This window comes from Ascaphus truei, chromosome 11 (genome assembly GCF_040206685.1).
Source record: "Ascaphus truei isolate aAscTru1 chromosome 11, aAscTru1.hap1, whole genome shotgun sequence".
NCBI classification, from domain to species: Eukaryota; Metazoa; Chordata; class Amphibia; order Anura; family Ascaphidae; genus Ascaphus; species Ascaphus truei.
Window position 1 is genome coordinate 15953141 of NC_134493.1, and position 12585 is coordinate 15965725.

The window sequence follows — 12585 nt, forward strand, 5'->3', positions numbered from 1 at the left end:
TTTCTTTGTTTTCTGCAGCAATTTGGTAAAATCTTAGATGTTGAAATCATTTTTAATGAGCGGGGCTCAAAGGTAAGCCAGTCTTTTTACTCTGCCAGGCGACACTTTCACGTTATTGGATAGAATTAAGGAACATTGTTTTCACTCCACATAAAAATCTGGAAGAAATATTGGTCTGGATTTAGAAAGCACTGATTCAGAGTATAGCACCCCAATCTGGCATGACGTGAAGTGAATTTAACGCTGGATCAGGGGTGAGATAGCTGGCATCAGCGCTTAGTGAATCTCCGCCATCGTTTTTAGGATGATACCTTTAAAGATTCTAATTAATTTCCTTTAACAGCACCGCCTTGATCTTGCATCTTATAGAATAGATAAATTAGCCCTCTCACTGCTATATAAAGAATCACGGGTCCTTCCGGCAGTAAAAGGGTCAATTAGTGTACGGTTAAAATAGAATATTGCTTTCCTTTTTGAAATAATCTAGGTTTTTGCACGTCTCCTTTATCTTCCAGTGATAATTACATTTCTCATGACAGAAAATGAGTTCATGTTTGCAGAGTAAAAAAAATGAGCATTTGCTGGAATAGGTATTTTCCTGATATTGAAGTGAAAGTTGGTAATATAATCTAATATGCTCTCAAGCAATTACCCTGTGTATTGCTCCAAATTACTCTAGTGCAGCGTTTTCCTGGCTATCGAAAAACCTTAATACTCCAACCCTTTGAATACAAAATGTGATTTGTATATATATTTGTTACTGATAAATGTTATGCTGAAGCTATTTCCAACAAATTATTTTTCTTCAAAGATAATGAATTTCAAGTTTCTATTGCCCTGTTGAGTATAGATTACTCTATTAGGCGCCTTTGGCAAAGAAGAGGGAAAAAAAGAGAGGAAGAAAAGGCATCATGAAAAAGGTTTTACAGTTATAAAATGAACTACACATTTTATCAATCAAAGAAAAAGTCTTTCACATCTACATTACAATGAGTATCATGCATTAAACATGATTGCATGGCAATTTGATTCCTACAAAATAGAATTCCATTCTATAACTGGAGTCTGATTGTCATAGATTAGCATTTACTTCCTATTACAAAACACGGGTTTGGTTCATAATCATATTTACTAAGTAAAGCCGAGTGATACAGTAGTTGTTTTAATGGCAGAGAGAGTAAGCTGTGCAGAAACCTCGTAGTTAGAGACCTATACATTAGCTCTCTTTAGTCCTTTTTTTTATCGAGCTACTGTATAGTCACACAGATAGGCATCTAAATAATTCAAACTCAACAGCAGGATCTGGCTTGTTGTATATTTTTTATGTGATTCCAAAGTTCCTGAATAACTTCAATAACAAATCGTCCTTCCGAATAAATATGTTCTATAATAAACAAAACACACTGCACTTCAGATGTGAAAAAGGCTTTTGAAATCATGTATATTTTATTTTTATACATATAGAATATGTATGTACACGTGTGTGTATGTGTATATATATATATATATATAAAACTTCCGTTCACGTCAATTGTTGTTACCGCCAGACCAGATGCGATATTCCGCAGCTCGCTTTTATGACTCCCAGCCAATGTGTGATTGATTATTACATTCTTTTGCCTCTGTGATATATATATATATATATATAAATATATATATATATATATATATATATATATATATATATATATATATATACATATATATATATATATATACATATATATATATATATATATATATATATATATATATATATATATATATATATATATATATAAACATACATTACCAGAAACTGGCAAAAAGGAGACAGCACACAAGCAGGTAAATTCAGTAAGTGTATTAAAACAGAAAGCACAGAAGTCCAACGTTTCGATCCCACATGGGGATCCCCCTGAGAAAGATCCCCCTGTGGGATCGAAACGTTGGACTTCTGTGCTTTGTGTTTTAATACACTTACTGAATTTACCTGCCTGAGTGCTGTCTCCTTTTTGCCAGTTTATGGTAATGTATGTTTTTGTTATCTTTATGGGATATGCACAGCCCATTCAGGATACTATATTGGAGTGCCTGTGAAATCTTTTTCAACTATATATATGTAACGGGTATTCCCCCACCCAATAGCATATAGCATGTGTGTGCGGGGAACTTAATGTTACCAGGTGTGGTGCTTTACCTGTTAGGCTCACAGGAGGCCTAAACCTCCGCCACGGGGAGCCTGGGGCACGTATAAATAATAGGAGTAACCTTGTACTCAGTGCAGCGCCTCCACCTGCGAAGGCTCCCACCGGAGGGGGGAGTGGTTCGTCGCAGGTCAATATATATATATCACACACACAGCATGTAAAACAACCAATAACTTTACTGTATCAACCGTACTTATTCATATATTAACAGGTGTCCCTCTCTAGAGGAGACACAAACTACTGCGTCCCGCAGGACGCTACCCCCTTTCACCGGGTGATCCCACCCCATGTCCAGTAACCCCGCACAATATGTCCCTTCACGTGAGATTGATATGTGTGACTGCGCAGCCAGTAGTCCCGTGTAAGTATAATAAAGTATAGTTGGTGCACTTGGTGATGGTTACCTGCCGAGCACTCCAGTGCCTGGGCCTGCCAAGGAGCTTCACAAAGGATCCGATGATCGCTGACCACAGGAACTTCCGTCCGGGGCGATCCCACCCAGATGGCTGCTGCAGCGACAGCGAAGGTCTGAGCCCAGACCTCTGGATGGACGCGCAGCGTCCGCTGTGTCCCTAACTGACTCTGAATAATAAGGGGCAGGGTCCCTAACCTGGGGCCTGTCCCTGAAACACTCAAAGCTACTTGTGACTCAGGGCTTTCTGGGGCCTAGGGGGCTGCTGGCCTAGTGCAGGGAGTCACTGACTCCTGCACCCTACCTCCTTCCCCTAGCTGCTGCCGCTGACTGCCTAACATGCTCAGAGCCTGCGAAATGTATCTAATCTCCTCTGCAGAGAGATGCTGCGGCCCTATTGGCTCCCTGGCGTCACGTGGGGCGCTCCTGAGGCTCATGGGACTTGTAGTCCCTTCCAAGAGCCTGTCCCTGGTAGGCTAGGGTTCGCGTGCAATCACTGTGCATGCGCAATGTCCCTGGCTGGCCGCCGCATGCGGTGACTCACTGCCCATGCGCGAAGTTGCGCAACATGGCGGCGCCCTGCTCAGGTGCCGCCGGGGACCTCCGGAGCACCGGAGTGCTCCCTGCTCGGCCCCCACCCTCCAGAAGTGCTGGCGAGTCTGTCGAGTGACCCCCGGCAGCGGAGGTAAGAGGAGGGGGTGTCGCGGGACAAAGGGGACCTGGCTACATATATATCAGAGAAATACATGAGACGGGAGGGGGTAGAACAGATACACAGAAGGGGAAAATATTGGATGACATATAGGGTGTAAGGAGAGAGAGAGACGGGGGAGGGTGGAGGAGAGAGAATGATATGCTGGGGGGAGGAGTGAAGAAGAAGTGCTGGGGGACAGAGAGACAGACATGCTGGGGGATAAGAGAGGGACATGCTGGGGGGGAGAGAGAAATACATGCTGAGGGGAAGGAGAGAGTAAGACATACGGGGGGGATAGAGAAAGACATGCTGGGGGGAGAAAAGGCAGACATGCAGGTCGGGAGAGAGAAAGACATGCTGAGGGGGAGGAGAGAGAGACATATTGGGGGGAGGATAGAGAAAGATACACTGAGGGGGAGGAGAGAGAAAGACATACTGAGGGGGAGGAGAGAGAAAGACATACTGAGGGGGAGGAGAGAGAAAGACATACTGAGGGGGAGGAGAGAGAAAGACATGCTGGGGGGAGGAGAGAGAAAGACATATTGGGGAATGAGATGGATAGACATGCTAGTGGGCGATGAGAGAGAAAAACATGCTGGGGAGAAGGCGAGAGAGAGATGCTGGAGAAAGAAGAGAAATACATGAGAAGAAGCGGAGAACAGAGGCACAGAAGGGAAATAGATTGAATTACATAAAGGGTGTAACAGAGAAAGACAAAATGTGATTGTTGTAACATTTTAAATTTGTCCTAAACCCCCAAAAATCTGTAGGCAGCCTGACCACTGATACAAGCCAAGCACAATCAATGCAACATATCTTGAGACATTAGTAACTAAGTTTCAATTAATGTTTTTGCTGTCAAAATGAAACTTAGAGAGTCAATGAACTATACCAACATAATCATCTTATGAGTAGAGATGTGCAAACTGTTCACTGAACTTTCTGAATTAGGCTAAAAATGCAGCGTTTTTTCCCCCCGATCAAGTCCATTAAAATAAATAGGACTAAAATATTTTCTCTCAAGGGGAAGAAGTATGTATTGAAAAAGAGCCACAATGAAAGAAATGGCCCATGCCATGGTCATGTTTTTCTCATTCATTGGCTCACCATCAGTGATGTTGCTGATGGCTATTTTGATTTCCCATAGTGCCAGTAATTCAGCATTACATTTCTCCCAAATCCGCGATGCCCAGTATATAAGGAACTAGGGCTTTTGCTCCAGGGGATAATTGTGTAAAAATACAAAAGAAAAAGAAGATGGGAATGCCTCACTAAGAAACATACCATTAACTGTAAGGATTTAGACTAAGTTATAAGGCATGTTTTAGAAAATTCCCCATAGAGGTCCAGCAAAACTATTTTACACCAATATTTTCATGAGATTGATAACTGCTGTTTGTTTTGATGTTGAAATAAGTCAATGATAAAAGTAACTGTAAACAGCTGATCTTAAATACTGTAAAATATGTTTGAACATCTCACCCTTCATGAAATAATGTGATATAGGTAATAAATAGTTAATAGCGATATACTTCTTTCTGATAGAAATTAATTATTGTCCCTTTAAGTGAATATAAGTCAATGTGTTATTAGCAATGTATTGATCATTTCTCACCATATTTAATAAAGGCTTAAGTGGATCTTTAAATAATGAAACAAGAAACTCAAGTTAATATTTGAGTTTCTGCTAGCTAATGTATCACTTAAATTGGAAATGTAGATGGTATATATATATATATATACAGCAGGACCCCGCTTCTCGGCGCCCCGCTTTTCGGCGATCCGCTGATACGGCGGCACCGAGAAGGGGATCGCCATCTTGGATTCCGAGTCGCGCATGCGCAGAACGGGCGGGTGCTTCTTGCACGCATGCGCAGACCGCTGTCTGCACGCGCATACCGTAGTTTGCACGCGCAGACCATAGGCCGTGCATGCGCAGAACGGCGAAAACACCGTTCTGTGCATGCAAAATCACTGAAAATCGCCGGATCCGCTTTCCGGCGATTTTCACTATATGGCAGGCCCCTGGAACGGAACCCGCCGTATTCCCGGGGCCCTGCTGTACATACAGTCTTGTGAAAAAGAAAGTACACCCTATTTGAATTCCATGGTTTTACATATCAGGACATAATAACAATCATCTGTTCCTTAGCAGGTCTTAAAATTAGGTAAAAACAACCTCAGATGAACAACAACACATGACATATTACACCGTGTCATGATTTATTTAACAAAAATAAAGCCAAAGATGGAGAAGCTATGTGTGAAAAACTAAGTACACCCTTACTGCTTCCATAGGAATTAAGATGCTAAGTAGCAGACAGGTTCTGCTAATCAAATGCCATTGATTAATTGATCATCAGCAAGTGTGACCACCTCTATAAAAGCCGAAGTTTTAGTAGTTTGCTGGTCTGGAGCATTCAGGTGTGTGTTAACACAATGCCAAGGATGAAAGACATATATGTGGTATATATATACACACACCTACAGTTGCAAATAGAACAAAGAAACTAAACAATTTGGCTTATTTTATTTGTGTACATGTGATTAGTAGAATTTCTACCCCAAAATGCTGCCAGCCATGTTTGGGAGACATAAATCTCTGAATTGTTTGAAACTTCTCTGCTAGTTATGTAAATGGGTCCATGATAAGCTTCTGTCCATTGACCTTTAAAATGAACCACCCCGACTTGAGAACCTGGTATTAATGAGTAGGTTCGTTCGGCCCATCTGATCACGATTACGTACATTATCTGTCTATCTAGGATTTCCTGTGCTTAACTCCTTAAGAAAAATGTGATTTGCTATTCAAAACGCAGTCTGTGTGCATATGTTCATAAAGTATAATAAATGTAGGTAGTGTATAATGTTAAGAATTGATTCAAAGGGTTGGAGAAAATATGTCGGCCATATTTTTTAATGACGTTGAATTCATTTGTCAATGATTATTTAACTTATGAATTTTTATTTGGGGAAAAAAACATATTGGCTAAAACTGATACAGAACCTTTATTTGCTAAATTTTTCAGAATTACAGACATGTGAAAGTACAGTATCACACTACTTTGTTAATCCAGTGACTGTTGCTGCTAAATCATTACCATTGTCAAATATTTGTCTGGATTTTGTCTCAGAAAAGACATTTGGGAGATGCAAAAAATGTATCTCCTCCTTTATTTATCATTGACATTAGTTAACCTATTAAAGTTGTGGTGAGACTTATTTAAACAAGAGTTACAGTATAAGCTGTACATGGAAAACCTATGAGAATTTGGAAGCTATGTGCGGTATAATATTTATACATGAAGATAAAATCATGCACTTTATACTATGCAAAATATACTAATATATGCATATATAATTATTTCAGTACGTCACCACATTGAGCAGGTTATCTATTCAACTATTCCATGTTATATAAAGAGAAAAACACATTTCTAAACAAATGTGTCTATTTCTCTCGCTGAAAAATGTTGCTGAAAGTTGAAATAGGCAAAAACAATTCAACATAATTTAGCTGATAATGTATCAATTTTACCCAATGATTTTGTTTTTCTAATAATGATATGGTACACTTTCTATCTAACTATTAATCTGTTAATATTTTATTAAAATAGAAAAAATGTATGCCTTTGTAGCATTTTACTGTAATGCTCATATATAAAATTGGGTCAATTCCACTCATTCATTAAGGTAAATATTGAGTTTTGCTTACTGTATCCTTTACGTCAAACAACATCAAAATAGACATATGCTGTTAAAACAGTACCAGTAATACATGTCACAAACACTTTGTGGTAATTAATTACTTTCCTGCTAATTGGTACTTAAGATGTTAAAAATCACACACCAATCATTGCAATAGTCCTAGAATACAGTAAGGGGATAAAAAACCCCCCATATATTTGTCATAATGCCCCATGAATATTAGTTGAATAAAACTTTGAATATATTTTTTTTGTATTGATTCATCAGTTTTCATTTGTACTCACATTATGTGAACTAACATTTTTTTAAGTCCATGAAGTTTAATGTGTACGTTGTTTTTCTTATTAGCACACAACCCAACATTGTTTAATTTGTAATGCAATTAATCCTACTGTTGTATGAGATAAGTCCATGTACAACGGTAGTCACAAGCAGCATTACACTGCTGCCAGTGTGCTAAAGAGGATTTGCTTTAAAAGTTTCCCCTCTGCTTCTGTGTTTGAGATATAAAGGAAGACAGCATTAGCAGTTTGTTATATTTTCTCATTCTCATGTTTTTATTTTTCTCTGTTAAAACACCGTACAGTTTACTTTATTTCATTTTCTTTTTATTAGATACTTATTCATCTGTAATGATATAACCTGTAGAAAGGTACATTCACTTTTTTCCTTCCTCCTTATCCGGTGTGATTGGTTAAACAAATCAGAAACGCAAACATATTTACATGTGTGACTTTACTATGACACATTTTAAAGCAATAATCCCAGATGGTCATTTTTTTTAACCCACTTTGGGGGGGGATGGGAACCAGGAGTCCTTCAGAGCTGTACCATGCTATTTGTAGTTCCAGGAAACTCCCAGTTCCTGAAATACTTAACCAATGAAGTTACCTGTTTAAAATATCCCTCCTAGAGTAAACATAATGGCTGCCAAATCTCGTGACACCCATGGGTCAATGGGCAGCCTCAGTATCATTGGTTGTGTCTTCCTACTGGATGGCCATTACTGGTAACTTCACCAGTAAGTATCTTGGGAACTGGGAAAGGACCTCCAGAGCTAAAATCAGCTGCGGAAAGTCCCCGACTCACATTTTGCAAACAAAAATGGGGGTTCAAACAGGCAGGATTGCTGCTTTAATACTCTGTTATACTGTACAGTATGCTCTTGAATATGCATGTTGTAAATAAAATAAGGTGATATTGTTATAATTGAAGTACATTTTTTACTAAATATCGACAACTAAGATAAAGTGGTTATTGCCGGAAATATTAACGTGCATGTTATTCTCCCCTTCTCCCTCCTGCATGCAGGGATTTGGTTTCGTAACTTTCGAAAATAGTGCTGATGCGGACAGGGCGAGGGAGAAATTACACGGCACGGTGGTAGAGGGCCGTAAAATAGAGGTGCATGTTCAAAATATTTTTCCTTCTCATCTTTTTATAAATGTCTACCTCACTCATTTGTTCTTTCTGCTACATTATTGGTTTATTATGTGCTTGTCCCCCTACTTCTCTTCCCATTATTTTTTAGATCAAAATATAACCTGGCCTTGAATGATTTCTTTGTTGATATGAGCTGTATGTTTTGTTTGATACTTTTTTTTAAATTTTTTTGATGTTGTTGACAAATCACTTTTGTTTTTTTTTTAGAAAGTATCATTTGAAATATTTCTTCAGGGTTCAGAAAAATCCTCAAAATGTGTGGGAGATTGTAAAAGAACTAGCTTAACAGCGACACAACTGGTCATTTTTTTTCACTGCAGGGTTGATGAGGGATTCGCAGTGGCTTTCAAAGGAAATCAAATTGGGAAAATTAAGTGTCACAGAAAGTCTGACAGCCTATTTAAAAGTTTCACTACACCGACAGGTCCGTTCTGATGCACTCGTTTGCATTTTTGCCAAGTCTCTCCCCATTCTTCCGTCTCCCAACCAAATACATATAAGTCCCTCTTAAAAATCTCCAGTCTATTCCACTGGATACTTTTCAACACTGCATACTTGTTCAGATATTACTAATTTGAAATTGATATAGCCTTTGAGTAAGATGTTGCATTTTTTTTTTAAATGTTCTCCCTTCAATGGTAATATGTAGGGCCCACATCAAACTCTCAGTGACCATGCTAATTGTATGCATACCAATGGTGGCGATGGTGTTGAATGGTAAGTGGACATGTCCGTCTGCCATTGTGCTGATATACTGAAATACCACATTGAGGTTTTTTAATTGTTTCCGGATTCTATAGTTTTGATTGTGTACATGGTGAGTGCACATTATTTTATACACAAGCCTGGGAGACCCTTATTGGATTTGAGATGATTCATGCACATCTTACTCAGATCGTTAACTTCATTTTGTGTTCAATAAAGCACACTCTTCTGTCCTTTGTTAGATGTTGTTTGGATAAGAAGGAATGGATGTATATGTTAGCTCTTGCAATGACACAAAGGGTTTTGTACCTAGTGGTGAATGCTTGATATCGCCATTTTCAATGGTACCGCACCTTATTTTTCAAGGGTTTCAAGGGCACACAGTTTTTTGTCAGTTTTGGTTTTTGTTGTACTTTGTTTTGCTCCCCCCTAGTTTTTTACACTGCATGTTCCTTCATACTGTATAAGATTCTTCTCTTTCTTGTTTAAATATTTATTGTTTCAGTGTTCTCCTGGAATACACGCATGCTCTTAATTTGTAAATTATGCAAAATCTTTTAATTTGCCTTTAATGTCTCTTTATTAAATTTTAATTGAAATGATTTTGCTTTATTAAAATTATTTGTATCTTTACAATGATTCTGGAAATATATGTAATTATAAGCAATTTGATTTTGTTATGCCCTTTTTATGATTTTTTGAAAAACTAAAATTCATTTTATGTTTACATGAAATAAAAATAGCAATAATGCATGGAAATAGCAGAGACGCAAACAGTTTACAAACGCTAATTTAATGTTGTATGTGCTTAGGTAAATAATGCCACAGCACGAGTGATGACAAATAAAAAGACAGTGAACCCTTATACAAATGGTAAGTTATTTTTCACATTTGTAAATGATTTACTGATTGAGATATTATTGATTATGAAGTTTCATATTCTATACTTACAACTTTATGATGTATTTTCTTGCAATTGTTTTTCTTATCACTTTTGTTCTGGGTTCTTCTTAAATTGCTTTGTTTTGAATCAAATAGTGTTTTTGTTTCTTCCAATACTGCAGAATATCAAGAGCTATTAGTGTAGGATGTCTCGTATAGCTCATTATTTTATTTTCATAGATTTTACAAGGTCCAGTAGGACCAAAGTAAATAAATAACCCAGGTGTGTTTAATAGATCAGATTTCAATGATTGATCTCTTTATACAAATGAGACACGTCATCACATATTAAAATTATTTGTGACAATGTGGTTTATAAACATTGTATCTTGGTTTCTAATCTGTGTTTTATAGTGTATTGTACTTCCCTTACTATTGTTAATTTCCCTAATTGTCCCAGTAATCAATACATCTGTTTATCTGATCCACACAGTAGATCCATCCTAATAAAGGGTGGGCATGTTCGTGGTGGGTTCGAAATTCAAATTTGGCAAACTCGATAGTTGTTTCATTTTTTTTAGTTTTGCAACTATTCAAATCTAGGAACACATTTTCAAATAGAAGCCAAATTTGAGACATTTTTTTTTTTACATTTTTTAACGCACTCCTAAGGTATTATTTGGATTTTTTTTTTTTATATAAAACAGTGACATTTATTGAAAGGCTGCAACATTTTGCACAAAAATTCAAAGTTTGAAAAAGTTCAACCAAAACTCTAAAGCTTCCCCCCCCCCCCATTATTTTGTAAAAATCCCAAACCAAAACAAACCAAGTTTTGGCAAAACCCCCAACCTTTTTATTTTTAGAAACGAAGCTAAAACACCAATTAAAGTGCCATTCATACTCTGAATATACAATCTACAATCAAATTTACAATCAAATACAGAAAAAAATGTAACAATTCAGACTTCAGCAATGATTTAAAATGACTTTAAAAAGTGTTTTTAATTTCTAAAAGTACCTACCTATATCGGCTGTTAGTTCACTCAAGACCAAGATGGGACAGCACCTTTAAATCTTATTAATGAACATTTTGTCAAATACAAATTCCAAGTTTAATATACTATATATTGAAAAGGCACATTTAGTAAAAATCCAGTGTTATATAAGCAGAATTAAAGAACAGTGTTTTCTCTAATGACCAGCCATTTACAATGGCAAATGTCAAAGTATAATTGACATTTAATACATTTAGACAAATACAGCCATTAACACCCACAACAAAGAACTTACTGTACCTCCATAAATGACAACACCAAGCTTTCTTTCACTCTGAGAGTGACATTAGCTCTTCTCACACATGATTAACCCACACACTTATGAGCCAGCACATATCTCGTTGACAAGATAAAGTAAAGTTTAATTGGTGTTATTTTCATCACGATGAATTAAGTCTTTCCTGCTTTGACATTAAAAAAAAAAAAGTTAGCTGATAGAATAGGGAGTGGGATGGAGATGAAATATGAAGGTGCTTTTCAGTTGCGAGCATCGACCTGTAACTGGAAAGGGATTTTATGGATAAATTGAGGGCCCATTAGTGTGACTTTAAATCTGATACAGACCTTTCTAACTCCTTGACAGCAGTGTCTGATGGATATGAGATCCATTAAAATCATTAATCTCTGTGACAATATTCAATCAGATGTCACTTTTGCTGAGCTACTAATTATGACATTTATGAAACACACATACAGTAGTTGAATTACTTAATGCCGCAATCCAGGCTGCCCATTTAAGAAAAAATCTTTCCTGCACCATTGGATCCTCTGGAACTCAACGGTGGTCCTGAGACCTATGGGGACCCACCAGCTCCGGAGATATTTTTAGCTTTTATTGGTGCCAAAAAGTACAAATAGGGCGGCTCACTACAAACATGGGCCCTGGGGTCATCGCCAATAGAAAGCCACCCAGGACACTGCGACCATATTGCTTCCCCAGTTTGAGCGATGAGCCACCAGTTCACCCTGGGCTCACTTGTCCTGAACCAAGTCACCAGTCATCGGGGGAACCACTGATGTTTGTATTTTTTTTTTGTGGTCGGGTTTAACAGTCTCAGTTTAAGTAAGATTAAAAAAAACAAAAAAATCATGATACCCGGGATTGTTGCTTTAACTGAAATACTACTTCACATACAAATCTGTAGTGAGGATAGAAATCAAAAGGACATATTTTGCTTCATAACGTGCAGTAGTGCACATTTATTATATATATCATGTTGTACCATTAGCCATGTATGAAACGAGTTGTTTGTGTTCAGCCTTATGGCCTTGCAATAGAGTATTAAAAAAAATCTGGGCCATAGTACAAAATGGCAGCTACTGCTTCTATTCCTCTTCTAATTTAAGTCTGAATGATAATTGTAGAATTATTATGTGACTAATAGGTGCAGTTCCCCCTATATGACTTATTTTGAAAGTGAACTAACTAAAGTCAGTAAGTTAGTAGGGCTTAGCAGTCAAATTCATTTAGGGTTTTATGGCTCATTTTTATAG

The 12585-nt window shown here is 37.5% G+C and overlaps 1 protein-coding gene across 9 annotated transcripts in view; it reads left to right on the top strand.

Annotated features, from left to right (window-relative positions):
• Positions 1-12585, top strand: part of RBFOX1 (RNA binding fox-1 homolog 1) — a 658912-nt gene that overhangs the window by 456521 nt on the left and 189806 nt on the right. For all 9 annotated transcript variants that reach the window (XM_075565294.1, XM_075565297.1, XM_075565302.1 and 6 more), the window contains exons 4-6: positions 19-72; positions 8315-8407; positions 9964-10024. In XM_075565294.1, the coding sequence (XP_075421409.1) occupies positions 19-72; positions 8315-8407; positions 9964-10024 (208 nt within the window). The remainder of the gene's footprint in view (positions 1-18; positions 73-8314; positions 8408-9963; positions 10025-12585) is intronic.